We start from the raw sequence: 26,414 nt of genomic DNA on the forward strand, positions 1-26,414 counted from the left end.
AGAGTGGATTGGGTGGAGTCGGAGGTGAGTTGAAAGAATCAAGGAAAATGATGAGTGATGGGATGGATGAATGTGGATGAAAAAGTGGATAAGGGGGATAGAAAAGGGATAAGTTTGAACGGTGAAGGTGGTTGGGGTATTGGGGTTTAACCATTGGTCAAAACCTCTCTTCATTCTTGAAATCTGCTCTCTGGGTGCTAAACGCTGGTTCTGGCATTTAGCGCCAGCAGTGGATCAGAATATATATTTTCTTTTTTTTTAGGGGACGAGCACCCTGGGGCTGGCGTTTAGTGCCCTAAGGGGGGTGCCAAAATGTGAAAACGCCCAAATTAGACGTTAAACGCCCAAGTCATTGCTCCCCTTCTGGCACTAGACGCCCTCCCTGGCGTTTTAGCTCCCTGCTCTGCTCCTCTTCTGGTGCTAAACGCCTTCCCTGGCGTTTAGCGCCTAAGCTTGTTTTGCTCCAAGGCGTTCTGCTCTAAGTGCTGTACATGATCACAAGCATTAGAAAACCTAAGAAAACTCTAAAGATCAATGAAAACTAAAATAAAATCAAACTAAAATATAACTTAAGTAAAACAGAAATAAATTTAAGGATACTTATGGTTGGGTTGCCTTCCAACAAGTGCTTCTTTACAGTCACTAGCTTGACGGTCAGCTCCTCTAAGGAGGAGGATCATAGGGGCTCAGATCTTCACCTTTCATTGTGAACTTCTTTCCTGTGCTCTCATGAATCATCTAAACATGCTCTAGGGACAGGATCCTATTCACAGTATGTAGTATGACTGGACTTCTAGTGAACACCACCTTCATGCCAGGTGAGAAGTTCTCAGTAGGAATCTTCTTGTTCCTCTAGCCTTTGAGTACTTTTTTCTTGGGGTTTCCTTCCTTTTTGGATAGTGCACATTCAACACGAAACTTAGGTTTGATTTTAGGGGGAATATAATTAGTTCTAACCAAGGGAGGAGGCTTTAGCAGTGCACTCTGTATGCAAGTACCTCCTTTGTCAGAGAGTGGTGGAGGTTTGAAAACTTTGAAAACCATCCAATCCTCATGTAACCTCAGCACCAGTTCGCCTCTATCTACATCAATTAGGGCTCTTCTAGTGGCTAGGAATGGCCTTCCTAGGATGATGCAGTCATATGTATCCTCTCCCATGTCAAGTATCACAAAATCTGAGGGAGGAATAGCTCTTCAACCTTGACCAGTACATTCTCCACTAGCCCATATGCCTGCTTCAGAAACTTGTCAGCCATTTGCAAGGTTATCCTTGTTGCCTGTGCTTCTTGGATTCCCAGCTTCTTCATTACGGACAGAGGCATCAGATTTATGCTTGAACCAAGATCACACAGTACTTTCTCAAAAGTGATATTGCCAATGGTACAGGGAATCAAGAAGTTTTCAGGGTCTGGCATCTTCTTGGTCAACTTCTTCTGAATCAGTGGACTATACTCCTTGGTCAAGACTATAGTTTCATCTCCCTTAAAGGCCTTCTTCTCAGAGAGTAGGCTTTTCATGAAGGCCATATAGGGAGGTATCTTCTCCAACACCTCAGCAAAAGGAATATTGATGCATGACTTTTTAAATATTTTCAAGAACTGAAAGATCTGCTCATCTTTGGTCTCCTCTTAAAAGCTTCTGAGGGTGTGGTACTTTAGGCTCCTGTGCCACCAGTGAGGTATGTAACAATGTGCTCCTAGCCTTTTCTTCTTGCAATTCCTTAGCAACATGCACCTCCTTAGGCTTGACTTCCTGGGCCATGGTAAGGGCCTTGCACTCTTCTCATGGATTTACCTCTATGTTATTGGGAGGAGTGTTAGGAGGTCTCTCAGGTATCCTCTTACTCAACTGACCCACTTGTACTTCCAAATTTTGTATTGAAGCTCTTGTCTCTTGTATAAAGCTGTGAGTAGTCTTGGAAAGTTCAGAAACTAGTGTGGCTAAGTCAGGAGTGTCTTGGCTCTGAGAGGGTCCTTGTTGCTACTGGGAGGGCTAGAATTACCGGTTGTTAATCTTGTTCTGATTTGATCCACCCTGGTTGTTGTTGAAGCTTTGTTGGGGCCTTTGTGGCTGCTTCTTCCACCCAAAGTTAGGGTGATTCCTCCATCCTTGATATCATTATTGGGATTTCTGGAGGAATTTTCCATATAATTTACTTGCTCAGTGGTGGGTTGAGCATAGCCATAAGTGTCCTCTTGGTAGTAGCTTCCAGTCATGTCATGGGATGCATCTTAAATATTGACAGCTGAGACTTGCATTCCACTTAAGTGCTGATAGATCATATTAATCTACTGAGACATGATATTTTTTGAGCCAAAATGGCATCCAGGGTGTCCACCTCCATGACTCTTTTTTTTAGTAGTCCCAGAGTTCACAGGATTCCTCTCAAAAGTGTATAGATACTGATTGTTGGCAACCATCTCAATAAGCTCATTCTCCTCTTCAGGCGTCTTCTTCATGTGGAAGGAACCACCTACAGAGTTATCCAATGACATTTTGGCCATCATAGAGAGGCCATCATAAAATATCTATAGCCTGGTCCAATCAGAAAATATGTCAGGAGGACACCTCCTAATCATTAGCTTGTATCTCTCCCAGGCCTCATAAAGGGACTCTCCTTCTTTCTGTCTGAAGGTCTGGACATCCACCCTAAGCTTAATCAATTTCTGAGGTGGAAAAATTTTGGTCAGAAATCCAGTGACCACCTTGTCCCACGTGTCCAGGCTCTCTTTGAGCTGAGAATCAAGCCACTGCTTTACTCTGTCCCTCACAGCAAATGGGAAGAGCATGAGCTTGTAGACCTCAAGATTCACTCCATTCGTCTTTACAGTGTCACAGATTTGCAGGAAGTTAGATATGAATAAGTTTGAATGTTCCTGTGGAGTCCGTGAAACTGGCAGTTCTAATGTACCAAAGTGATCAGTTGAGGCTTAAGTTCAAAGTTATTTGCACCAACAGCAGGTACAGCTATACTGCGCCCATAGAGGTCGGGTGTGGGTGCAATGTATGAGCCAAGAGTTCTCCTTGCATATTCATTAGTGTTCGGGTTTCCACCATTAACTTCCATAGCTTCCTCCTCAAAAGTTTTCCCGAGGTTCTCTCTGGCCTTGTAAGCTCTAGCTTATTGCAAACGCTGTCTCGAGGTCCTTTCAGGTTCAGAATCAAACTCAAGAAGGGGTTCTTTATCCCTGTTCTTTCTCATAAACAAACAAGAGACATAGAAAAGTGGGAGTCTCTATGTCAAAGTATAGAGAGCTCCTGGTGAGATATCCTATAAGAAATAAAAGAAAACAAAGCAAGCAATTAAACAAAGAAATTCAAAAATAAGAATGAGAAAATGACCTAAAAATTTTCGAAAACTAAAAAGTAAAAGACACTAAAAATTTATAAAATAAATAAAAAAGAGAAAAACACTAAATGGATACCAAACTTAAAAGCAGAAATTAAGGGAAATAAACAAAAAAAAAATAAAAAAATAAAAGAAAAGGTAAATAAACAAACTAAGAAAAATACCTAATCTAAGTAACCAGACAACTAGTAATTGTCAATCGCAAAGAATCCCGGCAATGGTGCCAAAAAATTGGTGCGTGAATTGTGAACTCGCACAACTTAACCGGCAAGTGCACCAAGTCATCCAAGTAATACATCAGGTGAGTGAGGGTCGATCCCACAAGGATTGTCAGACTGAACAATAATGGTTATCCAATTGACTTAGTTAGGTGAACAGAAAAGGTTGTTTGTTGGTTGAAATAACATAGAACAGTAAATAAGAGAGTAAAGAAAGCAATTAAAAGGTTTGGTGTAAAAATAATGAGAGAAAACAGTTAAGGCTTCGGAGATGTTTACTTTTTCAGATTAAAAGTTCTTACCAACTATTTTAACAATGCATGATTCATTCCATGGCAAGCTGTAAATGACTAAACTCTAATCTCTTAGTCATTTAGCCTTATCTAACCTTCATTAACCGCCACCCTCATAGTCACTTAATTCCGATTAGAGGGTTAAGTGCGAAACTAGTTTATGGCCACAAAAATCCTAATTACCCAAAGCTAACAGGATTATATGTCGCATATCCCAATTAGTTCATGTAATTAGCAATTTAGAAGGAATTTATTTTCAAGCTGTTGTTCAAGTGAGATAGCTCTCTCGAGAATCACAAGAACTCATGTAAAATAAGGGTCATACTCTCGTTCCACCCAGATTCATAAGATTAAGAACAAAAACAATCCTTGAAACTGAATCAATACATTAATTAAAATAGAAAAGCAATAATCTTAATCCATATATAGAAGATAAAGAGAGCTCCTAACCTTAACCAAAGAGGTTTAGTAGCTCATGACTTACAGAGAAAACTAGGGTTCTTCCAAAAGTGAAACGTGCGGAAGAGAGAAGATCCAAGAGGCCCCCTAAAGGGTGAATCTTTTCTCTTTTATATCTAATCTAATTTGTTTTGAAACTAAAATAAAATATTCAATTCTAAATCTAAAAGATTTTGTTTGTAAGTAAAAGTTACAAAAATAAGATAAAAGATAACAATTAAAAGCTAAATCCCACTAAAGATACTCCCTTGGGTGAGTTTGACCCGTATTTTGGCGTTTACTGGCATTTTTTTGGCATTTAGCGCTGGCAAGGGGAAGTTTTGGTGTTTTTCTGTCCTCTTTGAGCGCTAAATGCCAGGCTTGGCATTTAGCGCCAAATTTGGCAGTGATTTCAGTAGATAAGTATAAATTATTATCCATCATTGAAAAGTTCTAGAAGTTGGCTTTTCAACGCCATTGGAACCGCGCCAATTGAACCTTTTTAACTCAAGATATGCTCGTTGGAACACAGGGAGGTCAAGGTTGACAACATCTACTTTCTTTCTTTGTTTTTGCACAAAACTCTGCCAAATTCACCTGAATTTTACCTGAAATAATAAAAACACCAAAACAACTCAAAGTAGCATCCAAAGAAGATTTTTGTACTAAAAATAATAAAAAATTAATATATTCTAACTAAAAATGACTAGAAAATAAGGGTAAAATGGGTACAAGATGCTCACGCATTAATGATCTCCCTCCCCTATGGATGCATCTGATTATGAGAAAGAGATAGATGACGAGCAGGAAAGACCTACAGTGTATGTAAATTATAGCTAACTTTATTTAATTATGCATCTATTTGTTTTATTTTTTCCCATTGATGTAATGCATGAACTTGTGTGGTAGTGTCATTTTCTGATGACTCTTCGAAATTTGATGAACTAAAGACTCTACCAGATTCTGAAGATGAAGCAGACCCAGCTGTGAATTTCATCTTTAATGATATTGCCAAGTTTGGACATGTGAGGTTAGATCTTGGTATAGAGTTTACCATTAGTATACATTACAAGAAGGTAGAGTTGTTAAGTACAAGAAAAATGATACTACAATTTGTAAAGTGGTATGCAAGAATGTGGAATATCCCTAGCTGGTATTTTGCTCTTATAATAAAAAGAATGGATATTGGCATATTAAGACTTTTAATTATAACTATACATGTGAGAAAACGTTCAAGAATACATGAACAACTAGGTCTTTGGTGACTGATATACTGGTTAAGAAGGTTAGGAAGTTGCCCACTTTTAGATATTGTGAAGTTTTTAATTACTTTAAGACAAAAATTGGAATATAATTGTCTAGGACAACAATTACAAGAGCTTTGGATGATATTAAAAAGATCGTGAGAAGTGATAAAGCTGTAGAATATGCTAAACTAAGGGAGTATATAGAGGAGCTTTGATCTTTAATCTTGGTTCAATTGTCAAGTTAGGTGTTAACTCGACACCCAATGGAGTAGGTATATTTGAAATGTTTTATGTCTGTTTGAATGGATGCAAGAAGGGTTTTGTGAGTGGCCATAGACCCTTGATAGGATTAGATGGTGCTTTTCTGAAGACCTATCATGGAGGTTGGTTGTTGTGTGCCATGGGTCAGGATGTAAACAATCATATATACCCAATTGCCTGGGTTGTTGACATGTGGAGAATAAATCCAACTGGAAGTGGTTTCTGATAACATAAAATTATATTCATGCCTAACTATCGGCAAGTGTACCGAATCACATCAAGTAATATCATGGTGAGTGGGTTATCATTCTCATTAGGATTAATGGATTAAGCAAGCAATGATCAATTGATTATTCTAGTTAGACGATTAATATTTGAATGATGATTAATCAAGAAAAGTAAACTAGAATTTAAATAACTTGACGATAAAGTAAATGAAAGCAATAAAATGAAAGGAATTAAAGTAATTAAAGGTAATCGAAGAACATAAACAGAGAATTAGATGACGTAGCAATGAAGTAAATAAACTACAAATGAATTAATTGGAAATAGAAAAGAAATAACAATAAAGCTCATAAAGGAATTAAGAATTAAACGATGAATTAAGTGCAAGCAATAATGAACAAATTAAGAAGATAAGATGAGAGAGAGTATTAAGGATCAGAGATATTAAATCCTTTGGATTAATGAATTTCACCTCTATCTCAACCATGCAATTATAGATCTCAGGCAATCTTAGGTAATTGAATCCTAATTCCTTGGTAATTCAATTTTTCTTAAGCTAATCAATCACTAATTCCTTGATCAATTGCTCATGAGAAGAGATGAAGCATGTCCTCTGATTTAGAGCCACACAATTCTCAAGATCTAGATAAGATTAATTCAATGTCACTTATCAAATTCAAATCTAAGATCATAAGAATTAAGAGAAAAAGCTTTCAAGCTTGATCTCTATGATTCACCCTTCCATGTGATCATAAAATCCAAATTAGATCCAAACTATCTTCCAATAGATTTGGATCGTTGTGATGAAGAACAAAAACTCTTCCTGAAGAAATAATAAAGCATGATCAAGATAGAGATGAAGAATAATCAATCCAATAGAAGTAATAGAGCTCCGTTCCTCAACAAAGAGAGAATTAGCTACTCATATTTCAGAGAATTACAAAATGGGTATGAAAAGTGAGAGAAGAAAAAAGTGAAGTGATGAAATTGAAAGTTTTGATCCCCCTCTAATGTCTTTCTTTGAGGTTTTTTATACTTTAGTCTAACTGTCCTCAAATTCAAATTCAAATGCAATTCAAATTACAATCAAATTCAACTTTCTAACTAGCTATCACTAATGATCTTCCTTGCTTCAATTTGATCCTCTGCCTTGGTGGGAACTTTGACTTGAGAATTATGGGCTTCAATCCTCTGGGCTTTATGTAAATTAACTTGGCATTTTAAGTCCCAAAAGTGATGTGCATAATACTCAAACTCTTGCTCAAAATGAAGTCTTGGAGGTTTCACCTTTGGTGGCTGGTGCACGAATCTCCACACTTCGTACAGCTGAATCAGCAAGTACATTGGGTCGTTCAAGTAATACCTGAGCGAGTCAGGGTCGATCCAACAAGAATTGTGGTTTGAAGCAAGCTATGGTTATCTTGCAGGTCTTAGTCAGGCGAATAGAAGAGTTATTGGTTTGAATTTGGTTAAAATCATAAAAGGAATGAAAAAGGGTAATCAGAACTCAGAAGTTGTGTAAACTATGATAAGAAGGTGGTTAAGGCTTGGAGATGCTTTGTCCTTCTGGATTAGCTCTGGTATTACTATTTTCTTCAATTGTGAATGATTTCTTCTATGGCAGACAATATGTGATCAATGCCGTACGGCCACAGTCATTAATCTCCTCTGCTTCAGATCAAACGCCGGGTCAGCGGTCATTTAAACTTCTGTAACTTTTCATAGCCGTTGAGAACGCTCTATTTGGACTTCTGTAACTCTAGAAAAGCTCTTCCGAGTGTAAGGAGGTCAGATCCGGACAGCATCTGCAGTACTTTCTCTGTCTCTGAATCAGATTTTTGCTCTAGCTTCTCAATTTTATCCAAAAAATACTTGCAATTGCACAAAAACACACAAACTCAAAGTAGAATCCAAAAATGTGAATTTAACACCAAAACGTATGAAAACTTAATGAAAATTAAACAAAACATGCTAAAAACTATATAAAAATGATGCCAAAAAGCGTATAAAATATCCGCTCACCAGTGGTGTACCAAACACTTCAAAATGGTGTACAAAATGTTGAAGGCATTTCAAGCTTCGTACTCTTTAAAAATTGGCGTATGGGACGCCATCTTGTTGCATCAAACTAGAGGTGTGTAAGAACCCGCGTTTTCACGTAAAACTGTTTTAAAAATAATTTTAAGTGCCCGAGATGGATTCAAAATTTAGAAATTTTAATTTGAAAATATAAAGGTAAAATTTGGTTTCAGTGAATTTTTCTGAGTCAGAAAATGTATTTTCTGAGAAATACCGAGAAAAGCTGCGAACTGGCAGCCGAATCGGTCAAACCGGTCTAACTCTGTCCGGTACTGTGTTTTGAGAAAATTAATATTTTGAAAAATTGGTTTATTGTTTTAAAAGGTAAAAATAATTAAGAATTGAAAATCGGGCACTAATCTTAAAGGTTTTGCCCCAAAGTGAGACAAACGGACCAAAAATACTTAGCGGGTTGGACCGGACCCAAGTAGGTCCAAGTCCAACATGTAAATTTCCCAACTAAGAGGCATTTAGCCTCATTTTCAGAAATGAAAGAGAGAGGGACGGTGAGAAGAGAGAAGAGAAGAGATTTGGGGTTACTATTCACCCAAACCTTGTTTTGATCATAACTTGAGCTACGGACCTCCGATTGACGAGCCGTTTGTGGCCACGCGAAGCTCTTGACGAGCTCTTTCTTTCTATCTAAAGAAATCTGGTAAGGAATCGCGTTCTAATTCTCAGTTTCCAGCCCTAAGTTCTGCGCGTTTTTGGGTTATGATTTTGAGTAGATTTTGTGGTTTTGCTTGTTTAGGTGATCTCTAGTAGCGGGTAATTGATGGATTTTACCCCTAATCTCGTTGGGTAAGGTAACGAACCTCTTTATTCTTGTGGTTTGGTATAGTATGAGCTTTAGTTGTTGATGTATGGTTATGTTGTATATATGAAGCTTGTCTTTGGAGTTGGTGATGGCTTTTGGTTTGGCTTTGATGGTTTGGAGCTTGGTGGAAGCTTGATTGGAATCAAGTTTGGTGTTTGAGCATATTGAAAATCGGCCAAGGTATAGTTTTGGTTTCTTTTATGTAATATGTAATGTTCATGGACACTTAGACTAGTTGACCCTAAGATAGGATTAGATGTTGTGGGTGTATGAGTAATCATATGTGAATTGATGTTAATTGTTGGTGTATGGAATTTTGTGGATGATGATGATTGTTGGAGATTGTTAATGTTGATGAGTATTGATGATGATTATTTATATTGATGGTTGATGCACCACTAATTCGTGGTACATCTTGTGCTTAATTGAGTGGATTTTATTCACTAATCTCACATTTATTCATAGAGTTCACATGTTTCACACTTTCCTTCTTGATTTTGTGCTATGATTGAAAACATGCTTCGTTGGCCTTTAATTCACTATTTTTAATCCTCTCTTATTACCATTCGATGTCGTGATATGGGTGTTAAGTGTTTTCATGTTTTATAGGACAGGAATGGCTTAGAGGATGGAAAGGAAGCATGCAAAAGTGGAAGGAATACAGGAAATTGAAGGAATCGCAAAGCTGTCAAGCCTGACCTCTTTGCATTCAATCAATTATAACTTGAACTATAGAGGTCCAAATAAGGCAGTTTCAGTTGCGTTGGAAAGCTAACATCTGGGGCTTCGAAATGATATATAATTTGTCATGGTTGCCCTGCAAAGAAGTGACGCGCACGCGTGCATCATGCGCATGCATGCATTGGCGAAAAAAACAGCGACATGTACGTATCCTGGCGATTTCTGGCTATTTCTGGCCCAGTTTCAAACTCGAAAAACACAAATTAGAGGCTGGGAGTGGGGCAGGATGGGAGACAACTTCTCATTATTCACAATTTGAGGTTTTAGATGTAGTCTCTAGAGAGAGAGGCTCTCTCCTCTCTCTCTAAGTTTTAGGATTCCTAGTTTTATACTTTTGAGTTGGATATTGACAGAGTTACTACCTCCGTGAAGTTTTTATCATTCTAGTTTGTTTTCTATTTCCTTGCTCTTTTAATTTCCCATTTACCCTGTTCAGAGTTACATATGGATATCTTTAATTTTGGAATTTATTATTGCAAAAGATACTTTTCTATTTAATTTCTTTATCCGTTGATTATTCTCACTTCCATTCCAATTAATTTGATTATTATGTCTTCTTTCTACTCCCTTTACATGTATGCGAACATGGCATCCATGTCAATGGAGTAGGCTCTCAACTTGACTTTGGAGTTAGATTAATATTTGGAGACCCTTGAGTTGGAAGACTCAAGAGTTAAATTGTAATTGGGTTTATTGTTGGCTGGCTCTCTAGTCACTAATACTAATCCTTCTCAAGGGAGAGGATTAGGACTTGTGAAATGAGGTCAGCTCAACTACTTAACTTTCCTTCATTCGTTAAGGGTTAACTAAGTAGAAACAACAACCTATTACTATTAATCTTGGGAAATCCAACAAGGATAGAACTTCCGATCAATCTTCTCCTAGTCAATGCTTTTTATTTTAATTATATAAACCTCTCGTTAATTTTCATTGCTTTTATTTATTATCATTTATTTTTCCATTCCTCAATTCCAAAATTTCTCAGAAAACTCACAACTAATAATAAGAACACTTCCCTGCAATTCTTTGAGAGACGATCCGAGGTTTGAATACTTCAGTTATTACTTTTTAGGGATTTTGTTACTTGTGACAAACAATCTTTTGTATGAAAGGATCCCTTGTTGGTCTAGGAGCTATACTTGCAACGAGAGTTTATTATAAAATTCTAGACCACACAAGAGTTTGATCATCAATGGGTATTGAGAATTTTAAGAAATTAAGGTGATGAGTTAATGTAAAATATTTATGGTGGGTTGGAATAAAGGATATTGATGATTATGATGTTTGATAACATATATTGATGGTGATTTTGTGGTTGTTGAGGATTGTTGGGTATCATTGGTGTTGATGAGCTTTATGATGGATTTGGTTAATGATGAATAGAGTTTGATAATGATTTTTGGAATTTATGAGGTTTTGTTTTGGTAGTTGAGGTTGTTGTTGATTGATTATGTTTATGAGTGTGGATTTATGATTAAGTAGGAAATTATGGATTTGGTAGTGAGATATGGTTTAATGGTTGAGCAATTTAAGTGAAATTGAGGAGAATGATATGAAGAGGTAATGTGTTGTGTGTGATAGTGGTTTATGATGATTGGGTAGGTTTTGATTTGGTTTTGAATGAAAAGTTGGTTAAAATTGAGTTTGTGAGATTTTGGGTAAAAATGAATTTTTGGTGAACTTTGTCTGATCATAACTTTTGTCTCGGTTTTCAAAATTTGTTGAATTTAGATTAAAATTAAAGATTATTGAAAACCCTTCGATTTGATATAAAGTTTGCAAAATTTGAAATTTTATAGAGGAAGTTATGATAATTCAAAGTTGGTGTTGAGAAGGATAGGTAGTGAACTTGGTGATTGTTGGTAGTGAATTGAGAAGATGATGAACTAATGAGTTCGGAATGGAATTAAGAACCAATGATGGCTAGTATGAGCTGGTGGACATGGAAGGAAAGTGTGCATGGCCCATATCCCTGGCGTAGCAGATTTCTCTACTGCATGAGTGTATATTGATGAAAGAGATTTGAGATGAGAAATGGTGATGACGGTGATGATTTGTGGTCGATGGATAGTGGTTGAGATGAGTCGAGGACTCGGAGTTGTAGTGATGAATTGATGGTTTATATGGAAGTGTGCGGGGCCTATATCCCTAGTGTAGCAGAATGTGCTGCTGCATGACTGGTTGTTGTTGAGAGTGTGCGGACCCTATATCTCCGGCGTGGCAGATGATTCTGTCGCATGATTTGTTGAATGTTGAGAGTGTACGGGGCTCATAGCCCCAGCATGGCAGATTGTTCTGCTACATGAATTGTTTGTGGATGGTTGCTTCTCTGCTACAGGAAGTGTGCGGGGCCTATATCCCTGACGCAGCAGACTGCAGGAGTGTGCAGGGCACTATATCTCTGACGTGGCTGAAAAGGCTACATCCGAGAGGATGTGTCGGGTTGGCATTTACGGACCGACAAGTGATATCACGAGCCAATAGGATAGACATTCATCATATGCATCTCTTATGTGCTTGCTTGCTTTGACTACTTGGGTTTGCCTAATTGTATAATATACCTACTTGCTTCTTGAATTACTTGTTGTACATGTATATTACCCGTGTTTTACTTGTTTGCATTAATTGTGATTTGTCTGATACTGAGGAGGTTAGGAAGGTGGTGGCGATGAGATCGCACAGAGGTTAGGTTGGTGAAGGCTGTGGGATACAGCGGTGTAATTAGTAATAATTAGAATCCCCCTAAGTTTAGATAACCCTGGTTTATCGTTAAAGTTCTTTATTTATTTATTTTGTACTAAGCTTGAATACTCGTATGCGATGTGAAGTTTTAGGATTGCCTTCGGCGTCCCAGGGCCTTACATCTTACATCATTGGGCACTGTTACCATACTGAGAACCTCCGGTTCTCATTCCATACTTTGTTGTTATTTTTCAGATGCAGGACGTAATCTACTTCGGTGAGATTGCGGACATGGTGATAGAGTGGAGTATGGTTCGTTCCTTGTTTATTTCTATTTTACTTTCGTCATAGCATTCTCTCAGCTTTTGTATATTTATCTTTATGGCCTTAGAGGCTTATATGAGAGATAGGCTGTATAAGTTGTTTTAATTCTAAAACTCTGTATCTGTCTATTTGTAACTAGTCGGCTTAAACTCCGTAAGCTGCGGCTAGTTCTCTATGATTATTATATTCTTATATTTATATATATGTTTTATTCTCTTATACCTATACCTTGTATCTTATGCGTTTAGTTACCGTGTGCGAACGCTTCACGTATGTAATTCCGCATTATGCGACTTTGAGCTTTAATCCTTCATCCGGCTCCTAGAATTATATTATTTCCTTATATATATATATATATATATATATATATATATATATATATATATATATATATCTGTGTGTGTGTGTGTGTGTGTGTGTGTGTGTGTATAAGCCTTAAAATTATCGTAACCTCTGATTAACCTTTGCTTTACGGCTAGAGGTAAAGGTTAGGGTAATTGGGGTGTTACAAGGTGCATGTATTGGCGTATGAAGCACCAAGGAAGTGGTGTATCGGGCGCCACTTTGAAGGTTAAAATAAGTCCCTGGACGTTGTGGATCTTGGTGGCGTATGAAACTCCATAAGTGTGGCGTATAAGACACCAATTTGGAGCTTGATTGAAGCCCCTAGGAGTTGCCTATGATTTGGCATACAAAATGCCAAGGTTATGGCATAAAAACACCAATTTGAGGTCCCTAGGAGGCATAGTAGCTAGAATCTTGATTTAACTCTTAAAATCTTTCGATATTATGATTTTAAATGAGTCATTCGATTTTACAAAATTTGTACTAGGTCTGACAATTTTATGATTTAAATCTTGTTAAGATTTTACGTTTTACGTACTTAATTTACTTTTTCGATTTTACATAAAATCTCAATTTTCTCTACCTTGTTGGGAGGTTGATGAGCAGATAATTTATATGCTTTTTGGCATTATTTTTAGTATGTTTTTAGTATGTTTTAGTTAGTTTTTATTATATTTTTATTAGTTTTTAGTTAAAATTCACTTTTATGGACTTTACTATGAGTTTGTGTGTTTTTCTGTGATTTCAGGTATTTTCTGGCTGAAATTGAGGGACCTGAGCAAAAATCTGATTCAGAGGCTGAAAAGGACTGCAGATGCTGTTGGATTCTGACCTCCCTGCACTCGAAGTAGATTTTCTGGAGCTACAGAATCCCAATTGGCGTGTTCTCAATTGCGTTGGAAATTAGACATCCTGGGCTTTCCAGAAATGAATAATAGTCCATACTTTGCCCGAGATTTGATGGCCCAAACAGGCGTTCCAAGTCAGCTCAAGAAATTCTGGCGCTTAACGCTGAAACTGGCACAAGAATGGGAGTTAAACGCCCAAACTGTCACCAAAGCTGGCGTTTAACTCCAAGAAAAGTCTCTACACATAGAAGCTTTAATGCTCAGCCCAATCACACACCAAGTGGGCCCGGAAGTGGATTTTTATGTCATTTACTCATCTTTGTAAACCCTAAGCTACTAGTTCTCTACATATAGGACCTTTTACTAATGTATTCTCATATTGGAGAGTTTTATGCTATCTTAGATCATGTTTTGGGGGCTGGCCTCTCGGCCATGCCTAGACCTTGTTCTTATGTATTTTCAACGGTGGAGTTTCTACACACCATAGATTAAGGTGTGGAGCTCTGCTATACCTCGAGTATCAATGCAATTACTATTGTTCTTCTATTCAATTCGGCTTATTCTTGTTCTAAGATATCACTTGTTCCTCAACTTGATGAATGTGATGATCTGTGGCACTCATCATCATTCTCACCTATGAACGTGTGCCTGACAACCACCTCCGTTCTACCTTAGATTGAGTGGATATCTCTTGGATTCCTTAATCAGAATCTTCGTGGTATAAGCTAGAATTGATGGCGGCATTCAAGAGAATTCGGAAGGTCTAAACCTTGTCTGTGGTATTCTGAGTAGGATTCAAGGATTGAATGACTATGACGAGCTTCAAACTCGCGATTGTGGGGCGTTAGTGACAGATGCAAAAGAATCAATGGATTCTATTCCGACATGATCGAGAACCGACAGCTGAATAGCGTGCTGTGACAGAGCGCGTTGAACATTTTCACTGAGAGGATGGGAGGTAGCCATTGACAACGGTGAAACCCTACATACAGCTTGCCATGGAAAGGAGTAAGAAGGATTGGATGAAGACAGTAGGAAAGCAGAGAGACGGAAGGGACAAAGCATCTCCATACGCTTATCTGAAATTCTCACCAATGAATTACATAAATATCTCTATCTTTATTTTATGCTTAATTCATAAATCATCCATAACCATTTGAATCTACCTGACTGAGATTTACAAGATGACCATAGCTTGCTTCATACCAACAATCTCCGTGGGATCGACCCTTACTCGCGTAAGATTTATTACTTGGACGACCCAGTGCACTTGCTGGTTAGTTGTGCGAAGTTGTGATAAAGAGTTGAGATTGCAATTGAGCGTACCATGTTGATGGCGCCATTGATGATCACAATTTCGTGAACCAAGTTTTTGGCGCCGTTGCCGGGGATTGTTTGAGTTTAGACAACTGACGGTTCATCTTGTTGCTTAGATTAGGTATTTTTCTTCAGAGTTCTTAAGAATGAATTCTAGTGTTTCAAGGTGATGTTCTTATCATCACCAAAGCTGATTGATTCTCATCAATTTAGCTCTTGAATGTAATGTCCTGCTGAAGCTTAGCTAACCATGTCTAATTTCTTTAGACTGAAGCTTTAGACTAACATTGCATGATTCTTGGAATTCTCATTAAGAATTTTGATATCCTTATTTTCTTTTTCACTCAATTTTCAAAAAAAATCCAAAAAAATTACAAAATCATAAAAACAAAAAATATTTTATGTTTCTTGTTGAGTCTAGTGTCTCATTTTAAGTTTGGTGTCAATTGCATGTTTCTGTTCTTCTTGCATTTTTCGAATTCATTCATGTGTCTTCATTGATCTTCAAGTTGCTCTTGATGATTTCCGTACTCTGATCTTTAAATTCTCTTGTCTTGAGTGTTTTGTTGTTTCTCATATGCATTTTCAATTTGTTAGTGTCAATAGTATACAAACTTCTAAGTTTGGTGTCTTGCATGCATTGTTTATTTGATTTTAGTTTCATTTTGATTATTCCTCATCATTAAAAATTCAAAAAAAAATTTTATTTGTGTCTTTTCAAGTCAATAATACAGAGAATTGAAGATTCAGAACATACAGCAGAGGAATTACACAGAAAAAGCTGGGCGTTCAAAATGCCCATTGAGGAAGGAAAACTGGCGTTTAAAAGCCAGCTAGGGTACCTGGCTGGGCGTTTAACGCCCAAAACGGGTGAGTTTTGGGCGTTAAACGCCAGAATGTATACCATTCTGGGCGTTTAACGCCAGGATGGCACAAAAGGGAAGATTTTATTTTTAATTCAAATATTTTTCAAGTTTTCATAATTTTTCAAAATCAAATCTTTTTCAAATCATATATTTTCAATCATATATTTTCAAAATCAATTTCTTTCCATTTTCAAAAATACTTACTAACAATTAATGATTTGATTCAACATTTCAAGTATGTTGCCTTTTCTGTTGAGAAAGGTTTAATGTCTGAATCATATCTTTTAAATTTCTTGTTAGCCAAGTCATTAATTTTAAAAAAAAATCAAATCTTTTTAAATTGTTTTTCAATCATATCTTTTTAAAACCATAACTTTTCAATCATATCTTTTTAATCACATCTTTTTCAAAATAGTCTTCAATCATTTTTTTTATTTCTAATTTCAAAGTCTTTTTCAAAAATCACTTTATTTTTTTCCCAATCATATTTTTCGAAAATCATTCTTCAATTTTTCAAAATGTTTTTAAAATCTTTTTAATTTATTTTCGAAAATTTCTTCCCCTCTTCTCACATCCTTCTATTATGGACTAACACTCCTCCTCAATGCACAATTCGAATTCTATCTTTCTAGTTAAGTTCGAATTCTTCTTCTACCCCCTCCTTCTTCTTTTTCTCTGACACCTCAAGGAATCTCTATACTGTGACATAGAGGATTCCATATTTTCTTGTTCTCTTCTCTTTCATATGAGCAGGAGCAAAGACAAAAACATTCTTGTTGAGGCTGACCCTGAACCTGAAAGGTCCTTGAAGCGAAAGCTAAGAGAAGTAAAAGCACAACTCTCTGTTGAGGACCTAACAGAAATCTTCAAAGAAGAAGAACCCATGGCAGCCGAAAAAAACAACAATGCCAACAATGCAAGAAAGGTACTGGGTGACTTTACTGCACCTACTCCCGACTTCTATGGGAGAAGCATCTCTATCCCTGCCATTGGAGCAAACAACTTTGAGGTTAAGCCTCAATTAGTTTCTATAATGCAACATAATTGCAAGTTCTATGGACTTCTATTGGAAGATCCTCATCAGTTTTTAGCTGAATTCTTGCAAATTTGTGACACTTTCAAGACTACTGGGGTTGACCCTGAGGTCTACAGACTTATGCTATACCCTTTTGCTGTAAGAGACAGAGCTAGGATATGGTTGGACTCACAACCTAAAGAAAGCCTGAACTCTTGAGAAAAGCTAGTCAATGCCTTCTTGGCAAAGTTCTTTCCACCTCAAAAATTGAGGAAGCTTAGAGTGGAAGTCCAAACCTTCAGACAGAAGGAAGGTGAATCCCTCTATGAAGCTTGGGAAAGATACAAACAATTGATCAGAAAGTGTCCCTCTAACATGCTTTCTGAATGGAGCATCATAGGTATCTTTGATAAACGAAATTTAGCATGCCGATTTAGAATTCAAAGATGAATATGATCGTGAGTATAGTCTAATCGACACTTAAATTTCGTACCAAACAATCCTACAATCTATATCCGAGAGTACTAGTCTCCCGAGTCATCCTCCCTTGGAATTGCCAAAGTGTGCATCTTATTGATTAGAAAGCCTTGTTAGGATTCTTTGAAGGTTTTAACAAAGTAATAGGAAACAAACAATCAATCATTAAAAGACTTGGCTTAGGGTTGGCATTAGAATTTCTATCCTTATAGTTCATTCAATGATGACAACAATTAGGCCTTGCCTCATTTAGTTATCCCCTAGGTATAGAGGAAAGTCAAATGAAAATAATCAACTTGAGTCACAAGTCCTAGCTTCACCTCATGGGAATCTAGCTTTAGTGCACTCTAAGTCAATTAGCAATCCCTAATTCCAAATCAACAATTGACACAACTATTCAACTTCTTCTAATGGCCCAACCCTATGCCAAGTGAGAAATTTCTACTCCATAACTAGTGTTGACATTTTATCAAACATTTGATGAGCAAGAATGAAAGTCATAGTAAAATGAGAAGAAAAGTAGAATTAAAAGTATTGCAACACAAGGAACTAACAACAAGTATCAAAGAGCAACAATGAAAATCAAATTCTCAAAGTATTGATAAAATCCAAAACTACAAAGTTGAATTCTAGATCTATGAGATTTGAGCCATTACAACTACTACTTGAAATTGGAGAAGAAGATCTATGACATGAACAAAATGAAGTGAGAATTGCAATGGATCTCACCAAAGAGTGATTGAAATTTCAGAAATTGGATGAAGATGAACCCTAGTGAAAGCTTGGAATCTCTCTCTCCTTCTCCAAGAGTGTAACTAACTATCCTTCAAAAATATCTAAAAATCTAGAAAATGAACTAAAAGTCCTTAACCCTTGCTCCTTTGGTCTTCTTAAGCTTTTCCCGCCAAGGCATTTCCCCAAAATGGGATTCTCAACTACCTCCACGCCTAAGTCACGTGGCTTCTAAAAAAATCATATTCGAACATCGGCGCGCACGCACATGGTACGCGTGCGCACCACCGAAGCATCTTGTAATGTGCGCGGAGGCGTGATGTACGCGTGCGCGCCCATGAAGATCATGGCTTAGCCGCTACGCAAGCCGGCTCGTGGCTTGGCTCTTGGCTTCGACTTCTAGTTGCTCTATCCACGCGGACGCGTCAAGTGCGCACACGCGCCCATGCTGAGATTTCCTAGGCTCAATTCTCATGCTCCCTTCCTTTGTACCCGTCCTCCTTCTCTCTTCCGGTCCATCCTTGCCCTATATTCTGAAACCACTTAACACACAGGTCATGGCATCGAATGGCATCAAGAGGAGATTAGAAATGTATCTATTTTAGTGCAAAATAAGCATGTTTTCATCCATGGGGCAAAACTAGGAAAGGAACACAAAATCTTATATTTTCATATAGAAAGTGTGTAGAATCATTGATAAAACCCCTGAAATCAACACAAGATAAACCCTCAAAATGGGGTTTATCAACCTCCCCACACTTAGATTCTAGCATGTCCTCATGCTTAGAGAAATGCAAAAGCAACACAGAAGACCGAGGGATCACAAAAGTATAAGACTCATGAAGTGCAACCTACTTATATGAATGCAACTATGACTAGTGCTATTATCTACTTGGTTAGGAACAAATCAACCTTCCCATGATATATGCGAGCATATGGGACACGATGGTGGTCAATGTATGGGACTTGCCAATTTTGAGCATCAAATGCGATATATGCAACCTTGCATGAGGAATGCTCGTGAGAGCCGGGAATCAAGGGATTGAGCATCGAACCCTCACCGGAAGTGTTTGCACTCTAGTCGCTCGGTGTTTGGGGTTGATTCACTCAATTCTCCCGTAATCATGCTTTCCAAGATTTGTTTTTCTTCTAACAATCAACACTATTCAATGCATGCATACAATTATCATGAGGTCTTTTCTTTAGGTTGTAATGGGGCTAGGGTTAAGGTAGGATGCATATTTGGTCAAGTGAGCTCGAAATTTGAATCTTTGATAGGCTTAGACTTCCCACCTAGCCTATGACATCCTATATAATTAAGTTCTAACCTAACTACCTATGCTTCACCTTTCAACATACTCATGCATTCCCTTTTCATTTCACAACACATATGCATTGACTTTTATTTGAGCATTACTTTGGGGCATTTTGTCCCCCTTTTTTTTATTTCTTTCTTTTTCTTCTCTTTTTTTTTCTTTCTTTCTTTTTCTATTTTTCTTTTCTTTTGCATATTTATTTCTTTTCTTTTCTTTTCTTTTTCTTTTCTTTTTCTCATTTTTTTTCTTTCTATATACAAGAACATCAATGCATAAGGTTTTACATTTGATCAACACATGAGTATGTACCCAATTCCCAATATTTTCAATAATAATACAAAATTACCCTTTTATTCACCCAATGTCCCAAGGTTCCCACACTTGAATGATACTCACACACTCTTGCCTAAGCTTAATCAAAGATCCAAATTAAGGACATTCATTGTTTTTCGCTTTACGGCTTGTAATGTGCTAAATTGAGAACAAAGTGGGTTAATTGTAGGCTCAAATTTGGCTAACAAAGGAAGATAAAAGGTAAGGCTATTTGGGTAAGTAAGCTCAATGAAATGATGGCCTCAATCATATAAATGCATGAATACACAAAATAATGGACATAAAGAATCAAACAAATCAAAGATTACAATCATAGAAAGAGAATAATGCACACAAGAAGGAAAAAATGAGTGGTTATAAGATGCAACCACGCAATTAGGCTCAAAACTCACTAGCTTGTGTTCTTAACTCAAAATCCATGTTCCAAAATATAATTCTTCATGCAAATTTGGCATCAAAGTATTTAAAATTGGCAATGCCACGGTTGCCCCAAAGTATTGGTTTCATAAGAAAGAGTTTCATTGTTCCAACCAAGTAAACTTATCATGCGAATGGTGTCAACTAAAACCAAATCATACAACCTATCCTAATTACAATGGAGTTCAAGGAACAAGAATTTATTTGGATGTTACATACGGAGATCGGTCGGCCGACCTCCCCACACTTAAAACTTAGCACGGTCCTCCGTGCTATAGGTTAGGCGCAATGGGTGGTCGAGTCCCGAGTGTCCCTCATCTCCAAAGTCATCGCTATCTCCGCTTGAAGTTGCGGTGGATGTGGAGATATCGGGTTCCTCCATAGGTGGGGTGACTATGCTTAGAAGTCTTTTCACATGAGCATATCGGCGTTGGTTACGCCGCTCATAACGGTCCAACTTTTTGTGAAGGTCTTCAAGGCGTTGGGTGGCCGATTTTTGTGGTGCAGATGATGTGGTAGTGTTGCGAGTTGGTGTGGGTAGTCCAATGTCCTTGGTGAATTTCGGAGGCTTGAGGCGTCTCTTGGTCGGAATAACATCGCCTTCGACCGGAATTGAGGTTCTTCTATCCTTAGCCTCTCGGTTGACGCCGGCCTTTGCAACTAATTCGGTCACCATAGCGGGGAATGGTAGATTTCCCTTGGCATGAATGCGCCCCATGGATTGGCGAATGGCATGCGAAATGTCGACCGGTTTCTCAGTTAAGATGCACCATATCAATAAGGCAAGCTCGGCGGTAATGGATGACCCATGGGTGCTTGGGAGCACGTAGTGAGCCAGAATTTGGGCCCATGCCGTGGCTTCTTGGGTGAGGTGGCGGACATCTAAACCCTTTGGTCTTTGCTTTATGGTCCCCCGAATCCAATATGCGTCGGGTAAGGCAATTACGCGGAGGATCACGCTCCAATCGAACGCACGGTCATCGCATGTAGCAAAGACTTCTTGGTAGGCATCATATCCATCCGACAATGGCCCAATCCCAAGGACTTCTCGGATGGTTTTCACTGTGACTGACACTTGCTTCCGGCGCACAAATATTGATGTGAGAAGGGGTGAGTGGTAGTTGGAGTAGAATTCCACCACCCATGAGAGATTGGCCTCCTTTGGTTGCCTCAAGAGGAACCTCCAATGCCTCCGGTCAATGTGTGGCATCACAATCGGATTGAGGTGAGTCGGTAGGACTAGGAGGGGCTTCGGGTGATAATTCCTTTCAATCATTCTTGAGTAAACAAGTTCGCAGTAGCGGTTGGGGAACTTGTTTGAATCCTTTGGAGGGTTGTCCTTTTCTAGAACATCAACGGGGCCCTTAGTCTTCTTTAAGAGTGGCTTGGCCGTTAGTTCTTCTTGGCGCGCTTTATTAGAAGCTGGCTTCTTCGGAGCCTTCCCTTTGTTCTTTTTGATTACCATCCTGTGATAGCAAAGAAAGGGGATAACGTCAAACCCAAAGAAGCGTAATTAACTGTGATGATGCAATGAAAAGTTATGCCATAGAATATGGGTATCATTATTACATGACAGCTGCAACATGTAACTAAGATAACATGTGAAGAGCAAGGCAATTCATTTGCATGTGGTACAAGGGTAGTTGAAGCATGCAAGTAAGAAGCATGAGAAGTATACACCCTCAAATACCAAAAGTGGGAAGCAAGTTAAGAAAAGGTGAGTGAATGGATTGGAGAATGTGGGGATGCACCCAAAAGTGATTGGTTGAGAGGCAAGTTAGTCAAAATGAGCTCAAAACTCAAGTATGCCTTTCGTCGAACACTTGGCGTGCATCCTTTTTGTAGTATGTGATTAGAAGAAGGTGAAAGCAATGTAACATTCCACAATCCATTATTAATGATTACAGTGCACAGTGGTTGTAAAAAAAATCAAGCAACACATTTCATCTACCAATGCAAGAGAAGTTGAGACCCAAATGCCTATGAAGAGTTAAATTGAAAAAGAGAAAAGAAAACAAAAACAAAAAAAAACACCCTAAAGAAGTAACTGAAAAGAGGAAGGAGAAAAGGGAAGAAGCTACCTAAAAGAAAATGAAACTAAATGATTAAGAATCAAAAGAGATAGGTGGAGTAAGAGGGTAGCTTAGTATAGTACCTTGAGAGATGGAAGAGGATATGGAAGAAGAAGTTGTAGAGTGGAGTGATGGAGGGTGGAGGGGTGATGTGGGGCCACCGGAGGTAGGTGGTAGGAGGTGGTTGAAGTTGATTGGGAGAAGAAATGGTAGTGGGTGGATGGGTAGTAGAAAGAATGAGAAGAAGAGGGAAAGGGGAAGAAGAATGAAGGGGGCAAGTATGCTCCTTCTTAAGTTGGCGCCGATCACCCGCGCGTGCACGCACGGTGCGCGCTCGCGCAAGGGAGCGAGGTGGAGTGGGGGCGCGCGCGCATCCGCTGCGCGCACGCGCCCATGCACTTGGGCTGGTAGCACAGGGGTGGCATAGAGGTGGCACAACTCTCTGGACGAGGTACCAGAAGTTGGTTGCAGGGCTATTGGCGCGCGCGCGCACGGTGCGCGCACGCGTCATCATGGTTATGCCCCAGGCATGAGATGGGCCTGGGGTGGGTCTAACTCTCTGTGGAGTGGCCTAGAGGAGAGTGCAGAGCAAGGGACGCGTGCGTGGCTAAGGCGCGCGCACGCATCTCGTGTTGCTAGTGTATGGACGCGTGCGCGCACCGCAGAAGTGCTGGGCCGGTGGCTTAGCGCGGGCCCGAGAGTGGCTTAACTCTCTGGAATATGTACCAGGAGTGCAACAAGGTGATCGACGCGGACGCGCACGGTACGCTAGCGCGTCGATCTGCAGATTTCGCCCAAGCGCGCGTACGCGCCATGTGCGCGCACGTGCGAGTGGCCTATGCTTCAGGCATGGTGCTGGCATGGTGTGGGCGTAACTCTCGGGTAAATATATGGAGGGGTGTTTTTCGCAACCCACGCGTCCGCGCACGGTGCGCGTCCGCGTGGGTGGTCGTCAAATGCCTCAAGGGCGCGCACGCGCCAGGTGCGCGCACGCGCAGAGGGGTGCCTTTTCAAAATTTTGCATACTTTTGCACCACTTATAACATTCCAACCCCCCAAACAGCCACTTAAGCACTATAGCAGGGCGTTTTAACTTGATGAACTACCAATGGACTCAACAAATGAAGCAGAACTAGAATTGAAATCTAGCTAACAAACATGAAGTCAAGTGTTAAGCAAGTGTCAATCAAAGAATGATGCAATGGCTATGTACAAAGGAAGATCTTACCATGGTGGGGTGTCTCCCACCTAGCACTTTTGTTTACCGTCCTTAAGTTAGACTTTCAATAGCTCAAAGTTCTTGTTCAAGAGGTGCATCCCTCAAGAGGAACACTTCAAATTCCTTGGAGTTCTTTCTTTTCTCACCATGATACAATTTGAGACGGTGCCCGTTTACCTTGAAAATGTCCGGACTTGATGGGTGGCGCAAGTGGTAAACCCCATAAGGTTCTACTTTCTCCACTTGGTAGGGTCCATCCCACCTTGATCTAAGCTTTCCGGGTAGTAATCTCAACCTTGAGTTGTAGAGAAGGACTAGTTCACCGGGTCAGAATTCTTTTCTCCTAATGTTCTTGTCATGGATGGCTTTCATCTTTTCCTTGTAAAGTCTAGAGTTGTCATAAGCTTCTAATCTCAAGCATTCCAATTCCACTAATTGAAGCTTTCTCTCTACTCCGGCCCCACCCAAGCTCATATTACATTCCTTTACGGCCCAATAAGCTTTGTGTTCAATTTCTACCGGTAAGTGGCATGCTTTACCATATACAAGCCAAAAGGGGCTCATGCCAATGGGTGTCTTGTAAGCCGTTCGATAGGCCCAAAGTGCATCGGAGAGTTTAGTGCTCCAATCCTTTCGATTCGGCTTCACAATCCTTTCCAACACATGTTTGATTTCCCGGTTAGAAACTTTGGCTTGGCCATTTGTCTGAGGGTGGTAAGCCGTGGCGACTTTGTGTATGATGCCGTACTTTCTCATGAGGCTGTCCATTTTTTTGTTGCAAAAGTGGGATCCTTGGTCACTTATGATTGCCCTTGGGGAGCCAAAGTGACAAATGATATTGTTTCTCACAAAAGAATAAACAACATGAGCGTCATCCGTTCGGGTGGGGATTGCCTCCACCCATTTTGACACATAATCGACGGCTAATAAGATGTAGAGAAAGCCATTGGAATTTGGAAATGGTCCCATGAAGTTGATTCCCCATACGTCAAAGATTTCACAAAAAAGCATATTTTGTTGGGGAATTTCATCCTTCTTGGAAATATTTCCAAACCGAATGCATTGAGGACAAGATTTGCAATAGAGAGAAGCATCTTTGAGAAGAGTTGGCCACCAAAATCCGCAATCAAGGACCTTTCTTGCCGTTCTTTGGGGGCCGTAGTGGCCACCTCCTTCGGAAGCATGGCAAGCGTCCAAGATTGCTTGGAATTCGGTTTGAGGTATGCACCGTCGCACTATTTGGTCCGCTCCACACCTCCACAAATAGGGATCGTCCCAAACATAGTATTTGGATTCGCTTTTCAGCTTATCCTTTTGGTGTTTGTTGAGATTGGGAGGGAAAGTGCGTGAAACCAAGTAGTTTGCTATTGGGGCATACCAAGGAACTACTTCCGAGATTGCGTGCAAAGCATCTAAAGGAAAGGAGTCATTGATAGGAGTGGTGTCGCCTTTTGTGTGTTCGAGGCGACTTAGATGGTCCGCCACTAGGTTTTGGGAACCACTCCTATCCTTGATCTCCAAGTCAAATTCTTGTAACAAAAGCACCCAACGAATTAATCTCGGTTTTGATTCCTTTTTGGCCAACAAATACTTTAGTGCCGCGTGATCCGAGTACACTACAACCTTGGAACCAAGAAGATAGGCTCGGAACTTGTCCAAAGCAAAAACAATAGCTAGGAGTTCCTTTTCGGTAGTAGTGTAGTTGGATTGGGCTCCGTCTAATGTTTTGGAAGCATAAGCTATGACATAGGGAGTCTTACCCTCACGTTGTGCTAACGCGGCTCCTATCGCGTAGTTCGAAGCATCATACATGATTTCAAATGGTTGAGTCCAATTTGGTCCTCGCACAATAGGAGCTTGTGTCAATGCTACTTTAAGTTTGTCATATGCTTCCATACATTCCTTGCTTAGCTCAAATTCCGTGTCCTTTTGTAGTAGTCGAGAGAGAGGTAAGGCCACCTTGCTAAAGTCTTTGATGAATCTCCGGTAGAATCCTGCATGTCCAAGAAAAGAGCGGACTTCCCTCTCGGAGGAGGGGTAAGGTAAACTAGATATGACATTTATTTTTGCCGGATCTACGGAGATGCCTTCTTTTGAGACTATGTGTCCCAAAACAATGCCTTGTTTGACCATGAAATGACATTTTTCAAAATTTAAGACAAGGTTTATTTTGGTGCATCTCTCTAAGACTTTTTCGAGGTTACCTAAGCAATGCTCAAATGAATCACCGTACACACTAAAGTCGTCCATGAAAACTTCCATAGATTGCTCTAGAAAGTCCGCAAATAAGCTCATCATGCATCTTTGAAACGTTGCCGGTGCATTGCATAGGCCAAACAGCATACGCTTGTAAGCATACGTTCCAAAGGGGCAAGTAAATGTGGTTTTTTCTTGGTCCTCTAGAGCAATGTGAATTTGGAAGTAACCGGAGTAACCATCAAGAAAGCAATAATATGATTTACCGGCTAATCGATCAAGCATTTGATCAATGAATGGTAGTGGAAAGTGATCTTTTCTTGTGGCCGCATTCAACCTTCGGTAGTCTATGCATACTCTCCAAGAATTTTGCACTCTTGTTGCTATAAGTTCACCACTTTCGTTTTTGATTGTTGTCACCCCGGACTTCTTTGGCACTACTTGGACCGGGCTTACCCACTCGCTATCCAAGATAGGATAGATGATGTCCGCTTCAAGTAGCTTAGTGACTTCTTTTTTCACAACCTCAAGAATGGTTGGATTGAGTCTCCTTTGAGGTTGTCGGACCGGTCTTGCTCCTTCTTCAA

At 39.3% G+C, this 26,414-nt stretch overlaps 1 protein-coding gene and 1 non-coding gene across 2 annotated transcripts; both read right to left on the bottom strand.

Annotated features, from left to right (window-relative positions):
* Positions 1-1,166: 1,166 nt before the first annotated feature.
* On the bottom strand, positions 1,167-1,526 carry LOC130978569 (uncharacterized). Its single transcript, XM_057902261.1, has one exon. The coding sequence runs from the start codon at positions 1,524-1,526 to the stop codon at positions 1,167-1,169; it is 360 nt and encodes a 119-aa protein (XP_057758244.1).
* Positions 1,527-17,338: 15,812 nt separating this feature from the next.
* Positions 17,339-17,446, bottom strand: LOC130951762 (small nucleolar RNA R71). Its single transcript, XR_009074087.1, has one exon. It is a non-coding gene; the product is annotated as a small nucleolar RNA R71 (small nucleolar RNA).
* Positions 17,447-26,414: the final 8,968 nt, after the last annotated feature.

Source organism: Arachis stenosperma, chromosome 1 (assembly GCF_014773155.1).
Source record: "Arachis stenosperma cultivar V10309 chromosome 1, arast.V10309.gnm1.PFL2, whole genome shotgun sequence".
Lineage (NCBI taxonomy): Eukaryota > Viridiplantae > Streptophyta > Magnoliopsida > Fabales > Fabaceae > Arachis > Arachis stenosperma.